The 27675-nt window shown below is 41.3% G+C and overlaps 2 protein-coding genes across 10 annotated transcripts in view; both read left to right on the plus strand.

The window, feature by feature from the left end:
* Positions 1 to 3613, plus strand: part of ankrd12 (ankyrin repeat domain 12) — a 164522-nt gene extending 160909 nt beyond the window's left edge. For all 8 annotated transcript variants that reach the window (XM_048528554.2, XM_059646222.1, XM_048528545.2 and 5 more), the window contains one exon: positions 738 to 3613. In XM_048528554.2, coding sequence (XP_048384511.2) covers positions 738 to 923 — 186 coding nt within the window. In that variant the 3' untranslated portion in view covers positions 924 to 3613. The remainder of the gene's footprint in view (positions 1 to 737) is intronic.
* A 3619-nt stretch (positions 3614 to 7232) lies between these two features.
* The window catches only part of twsg1a (twisted gastrulation BMP signaling modulator 1a), a 33835-nt gene continuing 13392 nt past the window's right edge, over positions 7233 to 27675 (plus strand). Inside the window, exons 1-2 of one of the 2 annotated variants that reach the window (XM_048529615.2) lie at positions 7233 to 7310; positions 10114 to 10280. In XM_048529615.2, the coding sequence (XP_048385572.1) occupies positions 10158 to 10280 (123 nt within the window). In that variant the 5' untranslated portion in view covers positions 7233 to 7310; positions 10114 to 10157. The remainder of the gene's footprint in view (positions 7311 to 10113; positions 10281 to 27675) is intronic. The other variant, XM_048529616.2, reaches the window with a different exon arrangement.

The raw sequence follows: 27675 nt of genomic DNA on the forward strand, positions 1-27675 counted from the left end.
AAATTGAAAGCTAGCCTCTAACAGTGACTTCTGTTGTAAAACGTTCTTTTTGAGATGACTGTCGACCTCATCTGCCTTGCACATGACTCCAGATTCACACCAATGTGGTTGATTCTTAACTGTCCCTCAGAAATGGCCTAAGACAGTTTAGTTCAAGGGCATTTAGGGATAGACAGCAATTGCTGGCCTTAGTGTTGCCCATATAGCACACAAGAATACTTTGAAAATTATTAGTATTATTTCTGTGTATTTAGTTAATTGTACAAACTGCCAGTATTAAATAATATAAAAGGGATGGGTTAAACTGAAAAAAACTCAAGTTCATAAATTGTATTTCTCTCCTGTACTTGGGTTTCTGGGCACTAAATACCATTTCCCTGTGTCACGTTTCAACTAATATCGCTATGTAACTGATTGCCTGAAACTTTGTAATCATCCTGCAGGTTTTTATTCCCTTTGGAAAAGGTCCTGTTTCTGATTACAAAGTTGCCATCGAACATAATTGTAGTTGCAATTGTGGAGGGTGATGTTGCTCTGCTTCTACCACACTTTCGTGCATGGCATTCGCAACAGTGTACTGAAGCACTATCAATAATTTGAGCATTCTAAGCGTAACTAAATTTCCATTGGAGTGTCATACTGTTTTAACGGGCTAAGGTTCCTTTCTATGATGAGTGTAAATGATGCCATTTAATTTTACCTTGCAATTAACACTTCATTTTATTATTGTATTACAGACATGCCTTCTTATGAGACAGCAGCATGAAGCTGCAGCAATGAATGCAGTGCAAAGATTAGAGTGGCAGCTTAAACTACAAGAGCTTGATCCTTCTTCACACAAATCTTTGAGCATTTTTGAGATTCCTGAGTTTTACATCCCTCTTGTTGATGTCAATGATGACTTTGACTTGACACCCATCTGATTGTGCATGTGTTTTGGAGGTTTTAAGCAAGTGCATTAAAATGACTCTGTTGCAGTCACTGCTGAATGATACAGGGCAGTTGCAGATAGGCATGTGTATTTTCTGTCAGAGCACTTTGAAGATAAGTGAGGAATTGAAGATATGGGTACTTGCAACAATGAAAGTGCAGTTCATTCCTGCATATTGATGTGAGATTCAGCACTAACGCACTGTGACTTCCCTTCACTGTTTACCAGAAACCACTACTACATTTCAGTAGTATACATAGCTGATAAATAGGTATCATTCACCCTTAATATCTGCCTATACTTTAAAGTTTACAAGTTGGAGGGCATTTGTTGCATATGCTATGCTATGTTATGGTCATACCAGCAGCGCTGGCAGCTGCAAGGTGTTAGGGGCATAGTAATACTATATCCCCAAGAAGGAATTGATGGTACAGTAGAACCTCACATTAGCACTCATGGGTAGAGTGCTGCCTCCTTTATAATATTACACAATGGCTCAAAACTACCATAGGCTTTTCAGAAATATACAGATGTTTTTAGACAACATTCTAACAAAAATTCAAATTTGTCTAATTTCAAAGAAGTAAATCATAATTTACAGTATCTTTAAATCCAAAACAAAAACTAAGATGCACTTGCAGGTTTTGTAAATGTTTCAAAATTATTGGTATTTAAAAACTTTCTCTGTTTACATGCTTGCACTTTGTTAAAATTATTCACCTTATTGTTTTGAGCACTTCAAATTCTTTTCTTGTCAACTTCTTTTGAAAAATCTATTTTCCAGGTCTTGGAAACCAGGGACTGTCTAATTGTTTGTCTTTGTGGGCCATATAGGTGCATGTGAAGGAATTTTTAGGTGAGGAAACTCTAAGTTGAATTCATGCTTCAGTTAATTTTCTCAGATCTTGAGGTGCTGATGGTAACAGATCAAATGTTATCACGTGTAAGCCAGTCAGACTGTTGAGTCCTTTTCAACTCCCAGGCTTTCAAACTTGAGACAGTGTAAACCATCAAAAAACACAAATGGAACTATGTTTCTGGGGTTCAGGAGCCATGTGTAGATCATTAAGGACAAGTTCAGTGCACCTTTCCTGAGCTACTTGCTCTGCTTTTGATGATCATTGTTTGCTGATCTCACCAATTCTATTTGCAGCAATGGTTGCAGGGCTTTGATTTTAAAATAAATCATTCTCCCAACACTATTCATTATCTTGTTCTGCTGCTGCCACTTTGTTCACTATGATTATTTTGTTGAACATTATCCTAGCAACTAGGTTGGGTCCATTATAAGTGAGATACAAGTTCAAGTTCTGATCTTGGCCCAGCTTCTCTCTTCACCTTCAGGCAGAAGGCTGTGTGAGTTACTACACACATTTGGCTAATCTTGAAAAGGCAGCAGCTGGAGGTCAGAAGGGCTGAGTCTAGTTTGCTATATTGCCGAAATAACCATCACAATGGATTCATACTAGTCTTTTTGTCCTGTAAGACGCAGTATTCTCAAGGAGACTGAAGTGGCTTTAAGATAAAACTGAGGTTCTTTAAAGCTGCCTTCCTGTTTGTTTAACACCAAACTAGAGCCACCAGTTCTTAATGCATGAATCGCGTGCAGCCAGTATCAGTACCAAGATAATTATCGTCTTTGATAAGGCTGCAGCTAGGAAGACTTGAAGTTAAAAATGTTCTGTATCATTAGTCTTAATGAATCCTATATGCTTGCTTTCATAATGCCACTGTTCGCACAAGGCCTACATACAAGCAGCTAGTAACCTTGATAGCAAACTAAAGCACTGTAGAAGCAACTTAGTAAACTTGCTTACATTTTCCCCTCCCTCGCCTCCCTGTGATTCTTATACTGTATTCCTCTTTATACCCAATTGCCTGGCTCCCAAGTACATGGCTGGACTGTCTTGTATTTTCATAGGGTACATTGGGAAATAAATCTTGGGGCTTTTTATTGCTTTACTGCCATGAAGAGGCAAGCACTGTGCTCTGAAGATGACTTAATTGAATTTTAAAATGAACAGGTGAATTAGCAACAAGAGTAGTCCCACCTTTTTCATTTCACAGTTATCTGTTTTGATCTTAAATAGTGTACAGATTTTGTTTTTGTTTTGGGGTTGGGGGACTTCTGCACAGATGTATTATTTTGTCTTTTTTTAAAAAATAAGTTATTTTATACATATCATCGCGCAGTTGTAAATAACATTGTATTTAACAATATTGTTTAAAATATGTACAAAGAAAATTATATAGTTATTTTGATTGTATAGCTCATTAATTGTCTAACGTTTCAATGGACCAAAGTTGCAATTGATAGTTGGTTTTATATTGATTGTAGTGTGCTGTGGTTTGACCTTGTTTGTTAGGCTTGTGTTTGGGTTTGCTTTTTTACATTGCAGCAATTGTTTGAAATTACACTTACAATGCAGTGCATGCATTACCAGGTTATCTTCAGTGTCCTGTTCTTCTCCTCCACCTCTTTCCCTGCACCCTGAAGAAAAATCTGCAGCAGAACCTATTTTTTCAGCACAAATGCTTTTTCAATTATAGTTCCAAAAGTGTAAATTGTTTATTTTAATATTTACCTGTTGATTATTATGTAAATATGTAAATATATTGTTAAATAAATTTTAATGGTCATGTTAATTAAATGGAGTTCTATCTATAGTTGTGCAATTGGAATGGAAATTGTTTCATTGTGTGTTTTTTGAATTTGTTTTAGCCAGAAGAAAACCTTTTAACTGCACTAAAATTTGGGGAAATCATCAAAAAGAGGCATAATTGACCGAAAGTGTTTTCTTGCATTAAACTTTGTGCTGTTATTCATAATCTCTATCTAATAAATATAAAATTTTTGTATAGAAATTACAAATGGCAACGGACTATTCAACCAGTGGTGTGCATCTTCCTCTGGTAGGAGCCTTAATCCCAAGCACTTTTTCTGTTCTCATTTCCCTTTTCTCCCTTTTCACCACTTCCAGCCATTTAATCATCTATTTTCCATTTGAGAACTGGATGGTTCCAGCAGTTTGTTTTTAATCTCAGACCATCTGCAGTATATTAATTGATATATGTAGGTGTTTAATTTACCAAAATAATTGAGTTAGCTCATTAATTTGTCATGATCTCATTGCATGGTGAAACAGGTTTGAGAAGCTAAATAGCTTACTACTTTTCCAAACAGCAGTGTTTATTAAACCCTATATGAGCTAGATGTTTACCTTTTTAATTAATAACATTTTTGTTCAGACACTTGTAGTACAAGAATGACATGATAGCTCTAACTGATCTAGACTTATTGCAAAAATATATTATTGCACCTATTGAAAGGATACACATTTTAGCAGCAACAGATAAAACATTCAGTGTATAATTTTTTTCTTTTTGCTTGAGAAAAGTTTCTTCTGCAATGGTGTTCATGATATTCATGTGTGTAAAGATGTGGGAAATCAAATGAAGTTAAGGTTTAAGTCCTGTACTATGGTAGGTTCATGATTTAATGCTTCTTCAAACTTGAGATTGGTTCCACTCCAGCTTGCAAGGATGTCTACATTTAAATAAAAACATTTATTACCCAAGTGACACATGTCAGAATGGCAATTTGCATTTAATTACACTGAGTAACTGATTTATAGCTTTATATAATTGGTTATGGCTATAAGAATGTGTAGTGGAGCTTCACAGATTTCTCTATCTGCCCCCACCTGCCTGAAATTACACAATTCCTTAATAGTGTGGAAGAGGGTACCTCATGTAGAACAAAGTCTTCTGGCAACTACCAAGCTGTCCCTTTGTGGCTAGAAAATGTACCACTAATCCTAGGCAAATAGAGGGGCAAAACATGAATGTGACAAAAAAAAGGATTTAAGTGATATTGATTGAATTTTTCTCAATGAACAATATGAAGCTGCTATCATGAAGACTAATGAGTATTTATTTATAAGCAGACAGATATCCTCAACTAAACCAATGATGTATTTTCAAGCTCTTTTTCTTTCCTTTCCAAAGTCCTTAAACATGTTGCTGTATCCCAAATTAATGTTTGCCTTTCTTAGAACTATGTATGAATTCTTCTAATTTCGGCTTCCTTGGCCATCTTGTTAAAGGAACAACTAATATAGGATTCCTGTCTGACTGCATGAAAAGTAAACTCTCTTGATCTTTTGCAGCCTTTGATATATTGACTGTTAACCAGGAACTGAACTGGATTAGCCATATAGGCAGAGACTTAGAAGCTGAGAACAAGCCCCATCTGCCTTAAAAACTGTCCATCGTCAGGAGTGCAACAGAATACTCCCCACTTGAGTGCAAGTCCAACAACATACATAAAACTGAAAGAACTGCAGATGCTGTAAATCAGGAACAAAGACAGAGGTGCTGGAAAAACTCAGCATCTGTGAAGGAAAAAAGAGTTAACGTTTCCGGTCCGGTGGCTTTTCCTCACAACAGTTCTGAGGAAGTGTGTACTATCTATAAGATGCACAGTCTAGTATTACATGCTGCTTTTGCAGAAACCACTACCATTTGGAAGGATAAGGCTGCAGATCTAAGGATCACAATTTAAAAGTAATTTATTAAAGTTCGTTGAAGGTACAACATGCAGAATGAATAAACAGGGAATTTGTAGTTGTAGTATATATTTTATTGACTCATGGGATAAGTGTGTCATAGGCCAGCAATTATTGCCCATCCCTAGTTGGCCTTGAGCATTTGGTGGTAAGGTGCCTTCTTGGACAGCTACAATCCATTTGGTGTAGGCACACAACATAGTTGGGAATGTTATTGTAAGAGAGTGAGTTTTCTGGGATTTTGACACATTATCCATTCCTTCAGTGTCAATGTGTCAAAATCCTGGAAAACTCACTCCCTTACAATAACATTCCCAACTATGTTGTGTACCTACACCAAATGGATTGTAGCTGTCCAAGAAGGCACCTTACCACCAAATGCTCAAGGCCAACTAGGGATGGGCAATAATTGCTGGCCTATGACACACTTATCCCATGAGTCAATAACATATATACTACAACTACAAATTCCCTGTTTATTCATTCTGCATGTTGTACCTTCAACGAACTTTAATAAATTACTTTTAAATTGTGATCCTTAGATCTGCAGCCTTATCCTTCCAAATGGTAGTGGTTTCTGCAAAAGCAGCATGTAATACTAGACGGTGCATCTTATAGATAGTACACACTTCCTCAGAACTGTTGTGAGGAAAAGCCACCGGACCAGAAATTAAGAATGACCAATATTGAGACTGATTGATTGCAAGAAAGGAGATGACTGACAGTGGGGGGGGTTTCAAAAGTGTGAAAATGAGAGTTCAGAGGCATCATGTTTTATGAGTGTGTGAAAGGTAAAACTGGTAAGATTAGGGGACAATGGATGAATACAGAGATTGATGTTCTAGTTGAGAATAAAAAGAATTGTGTATTAGATATAGACAACTGAAATTATACCCTGAGTATAAAGAATGTAGGGGGGCTCTTAAGAGGGAAATAAAGGAGGCAAAGAAAGGATATGCGATAGCCTTGGCAGATAAGGTTAAAGATAATTTAAGAGGTTCTAGAAGAACATTAGGAGTAACTAGAGACAGAGAGTGGGGCACCTGGAAGGTCAACAAGATCATCTTTGTGTTGAGCCTCAGGAGATGGGAGAGACATTAAATGAATTTTTGCACCAGCTTTTACTGAGAAAGAAATGGAAGCTAGGGGGGAAATAAATATTGATGTTTTGAAAATAGCTCACATTACAGAAGAGGAAGTGCTGGAGATCTTAGAAAAGGTGGATAAATTTTGTGATCTGATCAAGTGTATCCCAGAATGGTGTGGGAAATTAGGAAGGGAACAGTTTTTGTTAATAAGCATGGGTGAGGTGCCAGAGGACTGGATAGTGGCTAATGTGCCACTATGTAAGAAAGATTGTAAGAAGTAGTTTGGGAACTATAGACCTGTGAGTGTGACGTTGGTGATGGTAGTTTGTTGAAGATGACTCTGGAAGATAGGATTTATGTGTGTTTGGTGAGGTAAGGACTGATTACAGATAGCATGGTTTTGTGTGAGGAAAATTGTCTCACAAACTTGACTGAATTTTTTGAGGAAGTAACCAAAAAGATTGATGAGAGCAGAACACATTGTGCATTTGATAAGGTTCCATATGGTAGACTAATTAGTCTACAAGATTACATGGGATTCAGGATGAGCTTGCCTATGGGCTTGGGAGGGGTGGGGAGGTGGAGTGAGGAGGAGGGGTGGGGAGGAGGACAGAGGGAGGAGGGGTGGGGAGAAGGAGAGAGGGAGGACGGGTGGGGAGACGGAGAGAGGGAGGGACAGCGCGGTCCGATCTGTTTGCGATAGCAGCCGAGCTGCAGCGCGGGGTGAGTGAGGGAGGTTGGGGGTGGTGTGTGTGTGTTATGGCGGGGGGGGGGTGGGTGTTACATGTTATATATTTCTGACGAGGATGTTTTGTGGGTTTATCGGGGCTGTGTGTGTGTCCGGGGGGTGGTGGTGGGGCCGGGGGGGGGGGGTGGATTTGGAGACAGTGGAACTCGCCGCGCGGTCAGGTTTGGCGGAGTTCCGAAAGTTTGCTCCAACTTTGTTTTTTTTTGACTGCGGTTTCTGTCGAACGGATTGAGGTTTTCTTTTTGTTTGGTGAAGCATTTTTGTTTTCGGAAACGGCAGCGAGCGAGCCCCGGTTTCGGTACAGTTTTACCGTAAACTCACGGCCTGGGCTCCCTCCCCCCCCCCATTCCATTCCGTCCCGTCTCCTCTGGAACAATGGAAGTCGCAGCATTCACCTCGGAATCCGGTCGATTCTTTTAGATCTGATTCCCCTGCTGGATCCACTTCAGTCTGTGCTTCCCTCAGTGTTTGTTTGAACGGAAAACGCCTTCCAGTGAAAGAAAACGGACCAAATACCCCTCCTCCGCCCCCACCCCAGAGAAAAACAAACCTAACCCCAAACACTACAACCCCCCCCCCCCCCCCACCCCCAAACGCAGACTGGGTAACCCGCCTCTTGCCTCCCCAAAGCCTGTCCAGTGTTTTCATGGTGTAATTCAGGAGTATGATGTCATGTTTTGGGCATCACTGGCTGAGCAGCATTTCTTACCCATCCCTAGTTGCCCCTTGACTTGGTGGTGGTGAGTTGCCTTCTTCAACCTGCTGTGGGGAGGGATTTCCAGGATTTTAACCCAGCAACAGTGAAAGAACAGCGATACATTTCCAAGTCAGGATGGTGAGTGGGTTTTCAAGGGAACTTGAAGGTGGCAGTGTTCCCATGTATATGCAGTGTGTCCTTCTTGGTGGAAGTGGTCATAGCTTTGGAAGGTGCTGCCTAAGGGTCTTTGATGAATTTCTGCAGTGTAGTACACTGATAGATAGTACACACTACTGCTACCACAGACAGTCTGAGGTGGAGAGAGTGGATGTTTGTAGTTGAAGCGCCAATCAAGCAGGCTGTCTGAGTCAATGGGTTGGACCGTACGGCCTGTTTCCGTGCTGCATGAGTCTGTGGAAAGAGGCTGTTTGGTTCATTCTATCTGGCCATCATGCTTCCATCTAAACAAAGCCCATTTTCTAGCACTTATATGCTATCACATTTCAAGTGCTTCTCTTCTTAAATGTCTGATGGTTCCCACTTCTTTTAAGCAGTAGACTCCAGATGCCCAAAACCTTCTGGGTGAAATAGTTCTTTGTTCAACTCCCCTCTGAGGCCTTAGCTTAAACTTGTGTGATCCCTGGTTTTTGACCCCATACTAGGCAAAAAGAGCTTCCCCCCCATCTACTGTGTATTATACCTCTCAGAATGTCGTACACCTCTGCCAGGTCACTCACAGCCTTCTCTGCTCAAAGAAAAACAGCTGTAGCTTATCTAGTTTTTTCATTGCTAGACAACAGCCTGGTGAATCTCTTCTGCACTTCCTCCAGTACAATTCAGTGCCGGGCAGGCGATGGCCTAGTGCTATTATCGCTAGACTGTTAATCCAGATTCCCAGATAACGTTCTGAGGAAATAACGAGGTGTAGAGCTGGATGTCCACTAAGCCACAAATTCAACCATTTAGAAAGGCCGGGGCAGCAGATCCATATGAACACCTGCAAATTCACCAGTATATTCCTAGGCTGCAAGTATACACATCCATGACAATTGGTACCTGGGGTTCACGGACAGGGGCTTCAGACTTTCACCATTGGACTGGGAGTCACTGAGATGGAGCTCCAAGTGCCAGCCATCACCCAGTAGTCCCTGATAGGCAGAGGGCAGTGAGACTTGCTTGTTCAACATGTTTGCATTAAGCAAATAAATTTTCTTTATATCAAAGCAAATTTAAAAATTAGACCTTAAAGAACCCATTAGGCACTTTCACCCTAATACTACACCCTCACTAAACTACATCACTGTCTCAAGACCAAAATTCTGGAATTCCCTCATGAACAGCACTGTGGGTCTAGTACAGCACTTGGACTGCAGCAGTTCAAGAATGGCTCACCACCACTGTCACAAGGACAAAGAACTAGGCAATCCCAGCCAGCAATGGTCGGGATTTAAAGCGCGCAGCTGGAATCTGTTTATCTTTCTCTGCCTTTATAATGGCATCTCTCGGGCAGGGAATGGACACCGGCGTCACTTATTATACTGCATTGTGAAGAAGTTTCACTTGGATGATTTGTTGAAATAGAATAATTCAGACGTGGATGAAGTCAGAATCATTCAATTTAAGTTGTGAGCGATTCACGACAATGCAGTATTTATTTCACCCCTGTATCAAGTAAAGTTCTTTGTAATTGTAGCGAGGGTGGCACAGTGGCTCACTGGTTAACACTGCTGTCTCACAGCACCAGGGACTGGCTTTGATTCCACCCTCGGGCAACTGCCTGTGTGGAGTTTGCATGTTTTGCCCATGTCCGAATTGGTTTTCTCCGGGTGCTCCGGTTTCGTCTCACAGTCCAAAGATGTGCAGCTTTATGTGGGTTGGGCATGCTAAATTACCTCATAGTGTCTGGGGATGTGCAGGCTAGGTGGATTAGCCAGGGAATAGCATCGGGGTCTTCTGGGGCGATCAGTGCAGACTTGCTGGGCTGAATGACCTACTCCCACAGTGTAGGGATTCAGTGATTCTATGACAAGACTGAATTCTTTGCCTTTTTTAAAAACTAACTTTCCTGTGCTTCCTCCCAGTGCAGCTTGGCAGTCTCAGGCATTAAGATCCTCACCTGAGAAACATGAAGTCCAGATACGCTGTAGTACCCATTGTTGCTACGATCTTCTTTGCTTGTTGGGTCACTAGTACCAGTGCGTGCAATAAGGCTTTGTGTGCAAGTGATGTTAGCAAGTGCCTCATCCAGGTAAGTGAACTCATAAATCAGTGTGACAGGTAGGATCGCAATTATATTCACCTTCAACTTAAGCTCGTTTGTGTTCTATACTCTCTGGTGACACAGTCAAACGGTGACACTCGAGTGCAGCACTGGGAAAGTGCCTTACTGCTGCACCTGCTGTCTTTTAGGTAAGGTGTTAAACAGAGGAGTCTTATTCGCTGGGCATCCCAGCCATCATTGAGCTGTAACTTCACCAAAAACAGATGGGAAGGAGTGACAGGAGAAGTACATTCCTCTTCAGAACCCAGGATAAATGAGAGCATGAGAGGAAGCTAGCTCGACATGTAAAACCATATAGCAGTCAGCGTTTATTGTCAGAGGGCATTTAAGAGTTAACCACATTGCTGTGGGTTGGGAGTCACATATAGACCAGGCCAAGTAAAGATGGCAGACTTTCTTCTGAAAAGGATATGAGGGATCCAGCTGGGTTATGGCGACGATCATCAGACTTTACATGAGGTCGCACTCATCTAACTTTTAATTTCAGATTGTTATTGAATTCAAATTTTACTGTCACCTACGGTGGGATTTGAACCCAGATCCCAGAACAACAAACTATGGATTGCTCTCCAGTAACATTACCATTATTTTCTGCAAAGCAATGGAACTACAAGTTGATAAATCTCATGGATTTCTACGTAATGTCTTAAAAAGAGATTGCTGATGCTGTAGTAGATGGGTTGCTGTAAATTTTCTGAAATTTGTTTGAGCTGGGTGGAAAGTAGCAAATAAAACCCCTTTATCCAAAAAGGGGGAAGGCAGAACAAAGGAGACAATAGCTTCATTAGCTAGATGTCTGTCATGGGGAAGGTGTCAGGATCGATCATCATATAATTGGGCAATTGGGAAATATTCTCAAGATAATCAGGAGGAATCAGCATGTTTTTGTGAAAGGGAAATAATGTTTAACCCGATTTATTGGAATTTTTTTTAAAGGAACAATATGTGTTGTGTGTAAAGAGGACCTTGTTAATATATCGTAGTCAGACTTTCAGAAGGCATTTGACAAGGTCCCATTTAGAAAAAAAATTGTGCAATGTAGAAGCCCATGGTGTAGGAGCAGTATCCTCCAATGGATAGAAAATTGACTGGCTGGCAGAAAACAGAGTAGGGATACATTTATGATCAGAGATAATGGGATCTGCAGATGCTGGTGAATCCAAGATAACAAAGTGTGAAGCTGGATGAACACGGCTCTGATGAAGGGTCTAGGCCCGAAACATCAGCTTTTGCGCTCCTGAGATGCTGCTTGGCCTGCTGTGTTCATCCAGCTTCACACTTTGTTATCTAGGGATACATTTATCTTAGGTTTATTAGCAGGAAGTGGCAGGGAGTCCCAAAGGGGTCTGTGCTGGGCCTTCAACTTTCTAATGCTCTCAGAACAGGGGGTCAAAGGCTAAATTTGCAGATGACAGAAAGATATGCAGCAAAGTGAAAATGATGTAACAAGTTTGCAGGATGTAAGTGATTTTAAGGGACAGTTACTCTCAACTCCCTTATTCGGACTTTCATTGAGTCACACAGCCCAGAAACAGACCCTTTGGTCCAACCAGTCTATGCCGAACATAATCCCAAACTAAACTAGTCCCACCTGCTTGCTCCTGGCTCATATCCCACAAAAACTTTCCTATTCATGTACTAATTGAAATGTCTTCTACATGTAATTGTACCCACATCCTCCACTTCCTCAGGAAGCTCACACAAACCAAAAAGATTTTCCCCCAATTTCTCTCCTCTCACCTTAAAAGTGTGCCCCTAGCCTTAAAATCCCCCATCCTATGGAAAAGATAACTACCATTAACTCTGTCTATACCCCTAACTATTTTATAAACTTCTTTCAGGTCACCTCTCAACCTCCTGCACTCCAGTGATAAAAATCCCAGCCTGTCCAGCCTTCCGGTATAAGTCAAGCCTCCCATTCCCGTCAATATCCTGGTAAATCTCTTCTGAACCCTCTCCAGCTTGATAATATCTTTCCTATAACTGGACAAATGAGAAGAATCATTAATATCCTCTATTATTGATCACATCCACAATTAATATTAATACCACAAGACAGAAGGAAACCAGTAATTTCCAAAATACCACAGTGATTTAATTGGAGCACAACAACAGGCACAATTTAGCAACAATATGTGAAACACTTTGAGACGGGATATTGCACAAATGCAACCTGTTCACTGTTAAATTATCCAGCTGTCAATGTTCATTACAATAGCACACACTCTTCCCTTTTGCAAGGTTTTAATCTGCTTTATCACCTTTGCAGCCTCACTTACCAACCTTTCACACATCCCTTGAGGCCTCAGCAGCTTTGCTCACTCCTGCCGCTCGCCTCTCCACAGCATTCCTCCCACATTCGCTGCTATAAGACCATAAGAAATAGGAACAGAAGTAGGCCATTTGGCCCCTCAAGCCTGCACCTCTATTCAACAGGATTGTGGCTGATCCAACATTCCTCATGTCCACTTTCCTGCCCTTTCCCCATAACCCTTGATTCCCTGACTGTTCATAAGAGATGTACCATCGCAGCGCTCTCTGGCAGTGATTTCCCTTGGGACGTGGAAGAGGAAGTGAGGATGGCTGATGAATGGTGAGGTTTGGAAACCACTAATGTTTTCAGACAGAAGATTGTGAATGGAACTACAGATAAGAAGAGTGGCAGAAAGCAAGTGTAACTTCTTAAGGTATGAATTTCCACTAATGTTCTTTGAATATGAGCCCCATAGCAAGCCAAAAATGTTGCAAGTTTGGACAACTGCACATAATTCTGGTTACCCTGCTACAGGAAAGATGTTACTAAACTGGAAGAGATGCAAAGAAAAGTTTGCAAGGATGTTGCCGGGCCCCGAGGGTTTGAATTTTAAGGAGAGGCTGATAGGCAGGTTTTATTTTCCTGGGGCATTGGAGGGTTAGGGGTCACCATGCAGAGGTTAATAAAAATCATGAGAGGCATAGATAGGATGAATAGGCAAGGGCTTTTCCCCAGAGTACGGGTGTCCAAAACCAGGGGACATGGGTTTAAGGTGAGAGGGGGGAAAGATTTAAAAAGGATCTGAGGTCAATGTTTTCACACAGAGGGTGGTGCATGACAGAGGTAGTGGTAGAGGCTGGTACAATTAAAACATTTCAAACACATTTGGACAGGTAATGGTTAGGAAAGGTTTAGAGAGATATGGACCAAACACAGGCTAATGGGGGAGAGAGATAATGGGAACTGCAGATGCTGGAGAATCCGAGGTAACAAAGTGTGAAGCTGGATGAACACAGCAGGCCAAGCAGCATCTTAGGAGCACAAGCTAACGGGACTAGTTCAATTTAGAAATTTGATCAGCATGGACGAGTTGAGCCGAAGAGCCTGTTTCCGTGCTGTATACCTCTATGAGTCTATGGATATGTAGATGTGGGTTACATCCTTACCAAGACAATTCAAGCTGTGGTCTTGACACAGTCCCTAAAGTCAGATCAAATATTTGGTGAGCAGGGTGCTATCAGCTGGACTCTGATGAAAGTTTGTATCTACAGTTAAGCTTCATGGACGAAATTTACAAGAAGATTAATCTATTAGATGCCCAAGAGGCATGGTCATGCTGTGGGAGATTTTAAACAATGGGAAGAATTGAGCTGACCGTATAAAATACTGCAGAAAAATTTCTTTCTCGCCAGCTACATTTAAATTGCTGGATTTTGCTGAGATGTCACACATCTCGGGGATTGGCGCCTAGTCTTAACTGGTGCTCGTTTCTCAGAAAACAACATACTCTGTTGGATTAAATGTAAACCATAAGATATAGCAACAGAATTAAGCCATTCGGCCAATCAAGTCTGCTCCACCATTCAGACATGGCCGCACAACCCCATTCTCCTGCCTTCTTTCTATAAACCTTGATCCCCTTACTAATCAAGAATCCATCTCTGTCTTAAATATATTCAGTGACTTGGCCTCCATTGCCAGCTGCAACGATGAGTTCCAGATTCACCACCCTCTGGCTGAAGAAATCCCTCCTCATCTCAGTGCTAAAGGTGATCCCTTTTCTCTGAGGCAGTGCCCTCAGGCCCTAGTCTCTCCTGCCAGTGGAAACATCTTCTCTGGGTCCACACTGTCAGGCCTGTCAATGTCCAGAATGTTTAAATGAGATCCCCCCCACTTCCATCCTTCTTAACTCCGTTGAGTACAGACCCAGAGTCCTCAACTGCTTGTATTAACAGCACTTCTTCCCCAGGATGATTCTTGTAAACCTCCTCTGGACCCCCTCCAAGGCCCGTACATCCTTCCTTAGACACCGGGCCCAAAACTGCTCACAATGTTCCAAGTGCAGTCTGATCAGAGCCTTATACAGCCTCAGCAGTGCATCACTGTTTTTGCATTCTAGCCTTCTCGAAATAAATGCTAACATTGCATTTGCCTTTCTAACTGGCAACTGAACCTGTTAATTATAAGAGAATCCTGAATTAGGACTCCCAAGTCACTTTGTGCTTCAGATTTCTAAAGCCTTTTGCCCATTTAGAAAGTAGCCTCTGTATTTCCCACCAAAGTGCATTACCTCACACTTTCCCACATTGTATTCCATCTGCCATTTCTTCGCTCATTCTCCTAGCCTGTCCAAGGCCTTCTGCAACCTCCTTGTCTCCTCAACACTACCTGCCCCTCTACCAATATCTGCTGCTTTGAATCAAAATCCTGAGGAAGCAGTAATTTTCAGCAGTCCTGAGTGCACTATTGGGACATACTGCAGTGCCACAAAAGATGGACAACCCAATGATTGGACTCTGTCAAGATCATTCAGGTATGAGGAGCAGGGCCAGTACAACAGAACAGTTACAGACAGATTGGATGAGGTTGAAGGCATTTTTCTGGCAAGTGAAATAGCAATAATAAAACAATGAACTCCGGGAATGTCCAGGGAACAATTAACAGGTGTTTCATATGTGACTCAACATAACATTGTGCCCAAAGCAGAACAGCAGACGTTCTTGACAGAATTTGGAAGTTGAAGATGAAAACGATTAGCTTGAGAGTATCCAACTAGTCACAAGAAGCTTTAGCAGTCAAGTGCGTCTTTATTAATTGCAGATTAATTTAAGTGAGCCCTGTTAAATAGTGATCACCTCGACGGGGTGGTGGTGGTGGCTAGAACAGGTTGGTTAAAATGCAACATTGATTATTTTGGTAGTAAAGATTGAAGTAAGGTCAGGGAGTATGTAAGCCCTCCCCATTTTGGTCTGGGGATAATAATGCATGAGGTCACGGAAAAGCCAGTCGAATACCTGTAATGTGCTATTTGAGTACTCCTCATGTAGCTCTGGTGAGCTGAGCACGCCTTCCAAACAAAAAAAGAGGCACAAACGAAACTAGGTATAAAATACGAGAAAGTAATTTTTTTTACGAAGTCTGTGGATCTACAATTTACTTAAACTGTCATTTCTAATCAAACTGTCAAAAAACTAGTGTTAAGTGCTTATTTAAGTTGATGGTTGTGCTCCTGAAAGTCACAACTTTGAGTGAAAAATCTTTAAGTGAATCATATTTACTATTAAAACCAACATAAAAGCTGTAGTTACATTCTACAGGACCTTCCTTAACAGCAAAAGCTACTGACTTCACGCTGCTTCTGAAAATCCCACGCCCTGACATTCATAGTCACTGCAGAGTTTTCTCCTTCTTGACCCTTGGACCCCCAGCCTCTCCCTAACAACCCTCTGTCTTCTGGCCCCACTCCCTCCTTGGGCCAAACCTCCCATTCCTTGACTCATCGTCTCGGCACTTTCCTCTCTTGAACTTGCATTCCCGCTCAAGATGCAGATCCGATCTGAAACCCGAGCTTCCGGCTTATGGAAGTCTGTGTTCCGAATTAATGAGATGGGCTTGTTATAAATTCATGTTCTTTTTAAAATGTCTGTTGAGCTGCTTCTCCTGCCTACATCGCTCTTTTCCGGATTTCTCACACAGCAAGAGGATTCAGGAGTAGAAGCAGGGAGTGGGAGAATTGAAGAAAAGAAAACATGGAACTAGAATCACGACAGAAAAATTTTTGATCTTAGAGAATCCAGGAAAATGGGGAGCGGATGGGAAAGTGGAGTACAAAACCCAAGATCAGTCATAATCATTGTTGATCGACAGACCAGACTCAATGGTCTTATGGTCTAGTACTCGTCCTGTTTCTTGTGTAGTCAAACAATTAAAGACCTATTCATCTCACATTATGGAAATTATTTACAAATCTGCAGAATCTGAGTAATTAATATAAAGTGATGAGTCATCTTGTATCTCCCATATTCCTGTATTTGACTGTTATGAAAAATCTGTTATGATTGGGATGTTTTTGTAATGGCCAAAAATTAGAAGATAAAATAGCAAGAGATTCATAACAAAAAGAGGGGCATAGTTGGAAGGAATTTGGATTATATCCTGTAGTACTAGATGGGAGACAGTCAGCATTGTCACACAGATAGATATGTTGGAGAAAGGGACTCCTAGATGGGACCGATAGGGCTAAAGTGAGACTGGTGATTCATGGTTTTGAATTCCGATTTGGAGCTCAAGATGTTCGAGTGGATTCTCCCATGGTGGGTAATGTAATGCTGAAAATGTAGATTGATTGATAGAAAAGCTACATTATTACAAGGGCAAGAATTTCAAAAAGAAGTGTTGGGCAGGTGATGGAGAGAGAAAGCCGTAGAAATTAAATATGTCTACGGAACGAATGCTGCACTAAAGGTATCTCTTAGTTAGACCTGACTAACAAAAAGTAAACTGTATTCAACTGAAAGATCCAGCAATGTTGGACTGGTAGCACAGAGGGAAACTTTCAGGTATCTTTATGATACATGCAAATAATTTTTGAAAGAGAGGTTCTGTAGAATTTGAGATAATAGTTATAAATAAGATTGAGGAGAATTTAGGATTGATGTCCAACCTTTGGGTGTTTTTTATGTGTAGGCTGCACATTATGCATGTAAACTATGTGCAATCTTGACCTAAAGTCTTTCTTCGAAAGACGTCATATCCTGATAAGTTTTGTTAGTTGATCACAGAAAAGTCTTTCATTGAAATAAGAAGCAAAGCAGTGAAGAAGCTTGATTGGACTGTTGGTTTTGCAATGCATACCTATAAAACCACATATTTGCTAAATGAAAACTTAAGAAACCGTGGATGCTGTAAATCAGGAGCAAAATCAGAAGTTGCAGGAAGCTTAGCGGGTCTGGCAGCATCTGTGAAGGAAAAGTCAGATTTAACATTTCTGAGTAAGGGTCACCAGACCCAAAACATTAACTCTGACTTTTTCTTCACAAATGCTGCCAGACCTGCTTAACTTCCAGCAACTTCTGTTTTTATTCCAGATGCTCACTAACTTGCCCTAACTTGGATGTAAATACAGAAGCTGATGGCTTCCTAAGGCTGGTTGTGGGATAGAGACCTGAAACCCCTGTGTGAAATTTCATCTCACTAACTCTGCCGGGCTATCAGGGTTTTTCCACTCTTTTCTGATCTAGTTTGGCATTGGAATACTCATCAGACTGTGCTACAGCTGTTACATATGGCCAACCAGCTGTTGGTTTGTAGTGTCTAAACAAAGGCCTGAATTGGTTTACATTGGAAGAGCTGTCTAATCTATCTCCGTTCTGTGACTAAGGCTTTGAGTATAAATTGCGTGACTGGAGCAGCAAGGGATTACACTGGGGATTAAGCAAGGGATTGCTTAAAGACACTGCACATGAGATATGAGGTTCCTAGTTTGACAGACTCTGTCACCTTGCCTTTCGTGTTTGTGATGTGTCACACCCTTGGTAACTTTAGTAAATGGATGTGACATGTGATTTGATCAGACAGAACTAAAGGGCAACTGAGTGAGCTGTTGTTTTCTCGCAGAAACACGGATGTCTGAATTAAATGTTGGCAGCTCTTGTAACATTGCACTGCCTGCCAAATCAGAACTGAAGCCAGATTTCCATTTCATAGCCTGGATTCTAAGCTCAGGGGAGGCCTCCTCCATATGTTACTCCCCAGTCTAAAGACGAGAGCAAGGAGTCACCTTTGCAGTCTGTCATGCAGTGTTTAATCATTTACTATTTAGATTATTCTCGAATACCAAATACCCAGAGAGACAAGTTACCTTCCTAACTGAGTCTTCTCAGTCTTCTGCCTTCCTCCAGCATCTTAACAATGTTCACCCAAAAAATAATCAACAAGCCTGTCAATAAACGGCAGGTGGTATAGAGATGGATTAGGGCATGCTGGGGACAAAGAAGGTGATATGTGCTTAGAGGCACAGAGTAAGGTTTGAGTGTTTAATGAGTAGTTTAAGGTGTTGTTTACTAAGCATGAGGACAGTAAAACAAATTGATAAAAGCAAAGAAAGTAGAAGGCAAGGATAGGTGGAAAATTGTGAGGAAGAAGCTGCTGGAATGCTCACCTAGCCAGATGACCTTTCTCCTGGGTTGCTGAAGAAATTGGGATTTGAAGATTCTGGGAAAGTAGCAGAAGATTGGAGCATTGTGATTATGACATCCTTTTTCAAGCAAACGTAGAAGTGAAAGGAACATCTGGGGAACCATTGTCCCTCTAAACTGTGAAGCTACACAGTGTCTGCATACTCCAATCGGCATGTGGTCGTGTTGATTTAGGGTTCTGGAAGTCGATGCTACACATGGACCTCAAAGTCTGCACAGCAGCAGGAAATATTAGACAGAATGTAACTAGAGACTACAGGTTTGTTAGTTTAACATCAATTCTGAGAAATGTTTTAGGAACAATAATCCAAGGGGGATTTCAGTAGGATACTCGGAGACGTTAGTGATTATTAAGAAGATCTGGCACATATTTGTAAAATGCAGATTGTGGTTGATTAAGACACTTGACTTTTTTTGTCAAAATCCATGTCCTTACTCAAACTTGAGGATAGATGGAATACCTTCAACATCTTCAACTTTGTGAGACTTGGAGACTGTTTAATAGTACTGTTGCTTATAGTACATTTCACCTTCTTCATCTTAAACGATCACGGCATCATACAGCATAGAAACAGATCTTTCGGTCTAACTCATCCGTGCTGACCATGTGTCCTATTTGTCTGCATTCGGCCCATATCCTTCTGAACCTTTCTGACCCATGTACCCATCCGAATGTCTTCTAAATGCTGTAACTGTACCTGCATCTACCACTTCCTCTAGCAGTTCGTTCCACATGCGAACCACCCTCTGTAGGGAAAAGTTGTCCCTCAGGTCCCTTTTAAATCTTCCTCCTCTCGCCTTAAAAATATGCCCCCGACTTTTTAACTGCCCCACCTCAGGGAAAATACCTTTGCTATTCACATTATCATTGCCCCTCATGATTTTATAAACATCTGTAAGGTCACCCCTTCAACCTCCTACACTCCAGTGAGACAAGTCCCAGCTTATCCAGCCTTTCAACAGTCCCTGGTAAATCTGTTCTGAACTCACTCCAAAGACTAACCTACTCCAATTTAGTCTTTGACTTAATTTGATCTAACAATCAAACCCAGACTTGCTGGCAGATAGATGAGAGAAAGGTGACATGCTTTCATACTCTATATTTAAAGCTACAGTCCCATAACATAATCATCTTATAAACCTCATAATTGTAAGATGCTTAAGTCGTGTCTTGCTGAATTGTTGCTGTGAACAACGTCAAGTAGAGATCTAGTGCACAGAGATGTGTAATTCTCTGTGAAGATTGATTGGAGGAGAAGATAAAGATAACTTATTTGTGCCCATGTGGAAAATGGCTTGGCAACCAAATATTTGTTCACACTCTGGGCTGAAGCAGTTTAGATGAGGGCAAAGTTAGAACCAAAGAAAACTATAGGCTGGTCTGAAAGGAAAGACTGAAATAGGCCAAACATTGGCCTATTTTCTTAATTTTTTTCAGAAGTGTTAACACCCCTCTAGCAGAGTAATGGACTTTAGCACTTGAGAATAAATGTAGAAAATTGCAAACAAAATGTAACTTAATAATATGATTAATGAACATCAAATAAATACATTTAGCCAAAGCAATGGAATGCAGTGTCATGCTGGAAGACTGTGAGAAAGACATTGAGGTTTTTTTAGTTCAATTTGATTTAACTCCTTAAATGGAGCGGGAGAGAGGCAGTAATTACTTGAACATGGATTGCATCTGTTATGAACCCTGCCCAGGTTTACCTTTTCTCTGAAGTCAGTAACAGGTAAATATGGGTGCTGACTGATGCCTGACCATAGTCCCCTCTGTCAAGGGTAAGATTGGCCCTACACACCTAAAGCTGTAGAATTACATGACATTGAACTCAGCAGCAGCATTAACTTACATCATTTGCACGAGAGCAGATCTATTTCCCACTGTAAAATCTCTGGAGCAGCACAAGCTGCTAACAAGTAATGAAATGAACATTTTCTATTCAGTGAGATGCTCAGCTGCTTTATTCTGTGTTATTATTAAACCCATTGCATAAGACTTGCAGCCTTAGTAATGAAAGCACTGGCACAGAACCTGCCTTTTGTTGTTCCCTGTGGCATTGCTGTGCGGAACAGGTTCTCTATTCCTACTGCATTCCTCAACACAGATAGAGTTCTCATAGATTTTTTCCTGTTTTTGATTAAAAGCACAAGCTTGTTGCATTAGTACATGCCAGTGCACATCTGTTCAAGTGCTGCAGGGATAATTTCTCCAAGAGATGCAGCCAATTTTTTATTTTCTTTCTCTGTCAACCCCCTTCTCCACAAATCTGACAGACTGTGCTGCTGTTAGAAATTTTGGAATGTCCTGAAATCCCAAAGAGTGAGAGGTTAATTGAAATCACTGCTCCGAGCGGAATACAGAGAGTGTTGCAAAACGCCTGTTGTTTTTTCCTCCATCCTGATTGTCTTCCTCTCCTGAAGCCTAGACTACAATTCCACAGGCAAGGGCCATGTTCCAGTCCTTCACCCAAGTAACCATTTATGCTTAAGTATCTGGACTCTGATGTTTGAAGGCTTTTTAATCTATGAAGATGTTTCATTACAGTCAGTTGATTTTGCCTGATGTTGGCATCCAGCTGGAAGTGTTGTCAAAAGTGTCAACCTTTTGGTTTTAAAGGCCTAATCTTTTGTTGGGGAGAATATAAAATAACATGTTTAAACCCACTCCACTGACTTCCACTGGTTCCCTGTAGGTGTTTGAATATTTGACATCTGGCCATTTTTAATTCTTTGAAGACCATAACACTTAAGAGCATAAGTAGGCAGTTCAGCCCATTGGATCTCTTACACCATCCAATAGGATCGTGACCAATCTGATAATCCTCAGCAAAAACGGAGAATGCTGGAGAAGCTCAGCAGGTCTGGAAGCACCTGTAGATTGAAAGAGTGAATATTTCGAGTCCAGTGATCCTTCATGAGAGCAAAATGTTCTGAAGAAGGGTCATTGGGCTCGAAACAGTAACTCTTTTCTTTCTACAGATGCTGTCAGACCTGCTGTGCTTTTCCAGTATTCTGTTTTTTATTGAGGATTTCCAGCATGTGCAGTTGCTTTGTGTTTATCCTGATAGTCCTCAAGGCCAGTTTCCTGCCTTTGCTCCATAACTTTCAATTCCTTTACTGATTAAAAAAAATCTATCTCAGTCTTAAATGTACTCGATGACCCAGCCTCAACACCACTCTGTATTAAGGAGTTTCAGAGATTCATCACCGTCTGAGAGAAGAAATTCCTCCTCATCTCGGTTTTAAATGTGTGACTACTTTCTGTTCCTAGACTCCCACAATGGGAGACAACCATTCCACGTATGTCACATAAGAATCTTTCATGTATCAATATGGCTGCCTCTTATTCATCAAAAATCCATTGACTATCGGCCTAACCTACTTAATCTCTCCTCATAAAACAGTCCCTCTATAGCTGGGATTCTCTGGACTCCCTCCAATGTTATTATATTGTTCCTCAGATAAGGGGCCCAAAACAGTTCTCAGTGTTCCATCAGTGGGTCTGACTGGTGTCTTGAATAGCATTAGCAAAATCACTGTCCTTTTCTACCCCATTCGCTTTGAAATAAAAGCCAACATTCCATTTTCCTTCCCTGTTACCTGCCTAACTTGCATGCTATTCCCAGGACTTTTCCCCAGGGCGGGATTGACTGCCACGAGGGGTCATAGTTTTAAGGTGTTAGGAGGAAGGTATAGAGGAGACATCAGAGGGAGGCTCTTCACCCAGAGAATTGTGAGCGCATGGAATAGTTTACCAGTGGTAGTCGTGGAAGCAGAGTCATTAGTGACATTTAAGCGACTGCTGGGCATGCACATGGACAGCAGTGAATTGAGGGGAATGTAGGTTAGGTTATTTTAATTTTGGATTAGGATTATTCCACGGCACAACATCATGGGCCGAAGGCCCTGTACTGTGCTGTACTTTTCTATGTTCTATGTTCTAGCTTTTTGTGGTTTATGCATGAGGACTCCAAAACACCATTATGCTGTAACTTTCTGTAGCTTTTGCTATTCAGATAATATTCAGCTCCTGTCTTGATCAAAGTGCATAACGTCACATTTTCCCGCATTATATTTTAGCTGCTATGTGCTTGCACACCGCTTAACCTGTCTAGATCCCTTGACAGACTCATTCTCACCACATGCCTTCCCACCCATTTTTGAGTCTCCTGTAAACTAAGCAACAGTACCTTCAATTTCCTCATCCAAGGCATTAATGCAAATTGTAAATAGTTGTGATCAGCACTGATCCCTCTAATACTGCACTAGTTACAGGTTGCCATCTTGAAAATGCAGCCCCTTGTTCCACTGTCTGCCTGCTTTCAGTTATGTTGCTTTGCAGTGGTCTTCTTAGAATCCCTACCATGTGGAAGTGGCAGTTTGGTCCATCGAGGGCACAATGACCATCCAAAGAACATCCACCCGGACCCATGGATAATCCACCCAACCCACCTAGCCTACACATCTGTAAACTATGGAAGGAAACTGGAGCATCTGGCAGAAACCCACACAGTTACAGGGAGAATGTGTAAACTTCACAGACAGTTGCCCAAGGGTGGAATCGAACCCGGATGCCTGGCGCTATGAGGCAGCAGTGCTAACCACTGAGCCACTGTGCCAATAAGGCAACAGTGCTGTTTCTGTATGATTTCAAAACGGGAACCTTTCGCATTTAAGGCAAACATGATAATTGCTTACATCCTCTATTTCAATTTATCGTCAAACAGAAAACTGACAAAAATTGTTACCATTTAGAAAACTAAGAACTGCAAATTTTTTACTTGGGAAGGCTAGATCTGGTGAGTTCTCTCAATTGTGATCATAATAATGTAGGCCATATTAAAGTAACATAACTAGAAAGTATTAACAAAAAGCTGCAATTGATTTCAATTTCTGAAATATGTATGTTGGATATCCATTATTTTTCATTACATCCACAATCAAAATGTATTCATAAACCATTTGATCTTTACTCCTGCATTTTCTGATGTCTCCTGAACATCTTGATTAGATTACAGCCTTGGACTGAGTCCATAAATGAAGCTTCCTATAGATTAACCAAAGAAATATATTCCCTTGTTATCTTGACTTTTTGACGAGATAACTATGCAGATAGGCCAAGAGGCAATCAAGTCACCGGAGGATACATGTGGGAAAGATTTACACAACATGTTGATAACCTGGAGTGCATTGCCTGAAATCTGCTTATTGGAACTTTTTATTTCTGCTGCTCACTACTCTTTCAGTTAGTGCATTCCGGATCGAAACAACATGTGTGAATGACGCAAAGCTGGGTGGGAGGGTAAGCTGTGAACAAAATGTAGAGATGCTTCAGTGTGATTTGGACAAGCTGAGTAAGTGGGCACATGTACAGCAGACACATTATGATGTGGATAAATGTGAGGTTATTGACCTTGGTAGCAAAAACAGGAAAGCAGCCTATTATCTGTGCAACAAGATCTTGTTTTTGTGCACCAGCCGCTGAAGGTAAGGAAAGTGTGCAGCTGGTTGTAAAGGAGGCAAGTGGTATGTTAGCACAGTGAGAAGATTCAAGTAAAGGAGCTGGTGATGGTAGAAAAAGAGAGGTCAACATATGGCTGTAGGCTATGGTCCTGAATAATGACGATACCATGAATTTGGTCTGACTGCAGTTATATGGGACCTTGGTGAGACGACACATGGAATATTGCGTGCAGTTAAGCTCTCCTTACCTGAGGATGGATGTCCTTGCTATAGAAGGTATACAGCAAAGGCTTACCAGACTGATTCCTGGGATGGTGGGACTGATGTAACAGGAGAATTTGAATCGGTTCGGATTATATTGGCTGGAGCTCAGAAGGTTGAAGAAGGGGTTCTCGTAGAAATCTGTATAATTCTAAAAGGACTAGACTGGGTGGATATAGACAGATATTCCCAATGGCAGAATACGGACCAGGGATCACTGACAAAAGAAACATTTAGGACTGAGGTAAGGAGAAATTTCTTCACCCAGAGAGCGGTGAGTGTGTGGAATTTGCACAGAAAGCAGTTGAGGCCAAAACATTGTATGATTTCAAGAAGGTATTGGATATAGCCCTTGGGGCTAAAGGAATCAAGGAATATGAGTGGGAAAATGAGAACAGGCTTGTGTTGGATGATCATCCACGATCATGATGAATGGCAGAGTGGGCTCAAAAGGGCAAATGGCGAACTCTTGCTCCTGTTTTCTGTGTCTGTGGGAAAAGAAGTCTTCTCACTTCTCATCTAGCTAAATATTTTACAACTGTTTTGAGCAAAGCAGTTGTAAAATATTTAGCTAGATGAGAAGTGAGAAGATTTCTCACTTGTCTGAAAGCCCATTGTTATCTGGAGTTGGCAAATAAAATGTCTGTAAATGGGTTAAAGAAAGATCTGTTTGTTCAACCTACAGTGAAATAATATGTCAACAGGGTTGCGGTTTGCCCTTGGAAGTATCTGGTCGGGTAAGGAGGAATTGCTGCTCTTAGCTGCACAAGCTGCTTTTTAGAAGAGGATATAATACACTAATAACAACATGTACATAAATTTTATGACCATACCTGTGGTGCCAGATTGATGCTGATTGGCATGGCCTGCAAATAGACAGATCTTTGGCTCATTGACAGCTGATACTACAGCCTGAGCAACTTTTGCACAGCACTTTATCATTGCTTTCAGTATTCAGGACAGGGTTAGGGACATGTCCTATGTCTACCTCAACCAGAACAGGAATCAAATTCATGGTATCGTCATTATTCAGGACCATAGCCTAGAGCCATATGTTGACCTCCTTTTTCTACCATCACCAGAAAGTATTGCCAGTGTTTATTTTTGTTCAAGCAAATGTGCATGTTGCTGACTAGGACATCAGATATAGGCCATACATCAAGGTGAAGTTGAGGCAAGCAATAGGTGCTGAGAGTGAATGGGACTTCACACAGAGATGCCTCAAATGTAAAAACTCCTAAGATTTACAAAGGTTTCCTCGTAAATCTGTAATGTAGTACAACCTTTGATAAGGTTCCACGTGGTAGACTAGTCTGAAAGGTTAGGTCGCATGGAATCCAGGGAACGTTGGCAAATTGGATACGCAGTAGGCTTGATGGTAGGAAGCAAGGAGTAATAGTGGAAGGATGCTTGTCGGACTGGAGGCCTGTGACTAGTGCTGTGCCTTAGGGTCCATCCTGTATGTTATCTATATCAATGATTTGGATGAGAATGTACGAGGCATGAATAGTAAGTTTGTGGATGACACTATAATAAGCGGTATTGTGGACAGTGAGGAACATTATCAGAAATTGCAGCAGGATCCCGATCAGCTGGAGAAGTGGGCCAGGAAACAGCAAATGGAGTTTAATATCGGTAAGTGTGAAGTGCTGCATTTTGGAAAGTCAAATCAAGGTGGGAGTTTCATGGTGAATGGTAGGGGGCTAAGGAATGTAGTGGAACAGAGGGACCTTGGACTGAGGTGTATGGTTCTCTGAAAGTGTACTCACAGGTAGACAGGGCAGTAAAGAAGGCTTTTGGCACACTGGCCTTCAGCAGTCAGGGCACTGAGTATTGAAGTTGAGAAGTTATGTTACAGTTGTACAGGATGTTGGTGAGGCCACACTTGGAGTATTGTATTCAGTTTTGGTTGCCTTGCTATAGAAGGGTGTTATTAAACTGGAAAGAGTGCACAGAAGAAATTTACAAGAATGTTGCCAGGACTCAAGGGACAGAGTTATGGGGAGGTTGGACAAAGCTAGGACTTTTTTCTTTAGAACGTACGAGCTTTAGAACGTACAAGACTGAGGGGGGATCTTATAGAAGTTCATAAGGTCATGAGAAATGTGGATCGGGTGAATGCACTCAGCCTTTTTCCCAGGGTTGGGGAACCGAGGATGAGGAGCCAATAATTCAAGGTAAGAGGGGGAAGAATACATGGGAAACTGAGGGGCAACTTTTTTAACACAGAGGTTGCAGAATGAATTGCCAGTGGAAATGGTTGAGGCGGGCACATTAACAATATTTAAAAGGCATTTGGACGAATACATGGATAGAAAAGATTTAGAAGGCTATGGGCCAAGTGCAGGGAAATGGGGTTAGTGTGGATGGACATTGACATGGACCAGTTTGGGCCAAAGAACCTGTATCCATGCTGTATGACTCCATCAGTTTCCGTCTTTTCCTCTACAAAAGCCATCATCCTATATGGTAAGAATTCATCTCTTAAACAGTCCAACTGAACAATATCTGCTCTGAATCGAGTAAGTAATCCATTTGAGCCTTAAAGGGACCTGCGTTTCTAACTCTGTCACTGCTCAGCTTTTGCCAATGTTTCCTTTTCAGCTCAATGTCAATTTTTACAGGAACAAAAACAGAATTTGCTGGAAAAGCACAGCAGGTCTGGTAATTAAAAAAAGAGTTACCGTTTCGGGTCCGGTGACCCTTCCTCAGAACTGGGAATGATTAATACAATATGATCGTGAGTCTTAATATTTTAACAAATGATGTGGTTGATCACTACAATCTTTGACAATTTATTTTTGTTCAGGGAATGTGGGCTTTGCTGGTTGTACCAACATTTATTGTCCCTTCTTAAATGCAAAGACTCAATTCAGCTAAAGTTGGGAATTAAATGCTGTCCCAGCCAGCAATGGCCATATCCCAGTTATAAATGAACAAAAGTGAAGATCTACCAGCCATCCCATGACATTCAATGACAGTACCATTGCTGAATCCCTCCACTGTCAACATGATGGGGTCTACCATGAACTGGATCAGCCTTAAAAATACAGTGGCTCCAACAGCAAGTCACAGACAAGGAAATCTGTAGCAAGTAGTCACCTTCTGACTGCCCACTTAAAGGGGTACAAATGGATCATTTCCCACATGCTTCCCCCACACTCAAGAAGCTCATTGGTCC

Source organism: Stegostoma tigrinum, chromosome 5, assembly GCF_030684315.1.
Source record: "Stegostoma tigrinum isolate sSteTig4 chromosome 5, sSteTig4.hap1, whole genome shotgun sequence".
Taxonomy (NCBI): Eukaryota; Metazoa; Chordata; class Chondrichthyes; order Orectolobiformes; family Stegostomatidae; genus Stegostoma; species Stegostoma tigrinum.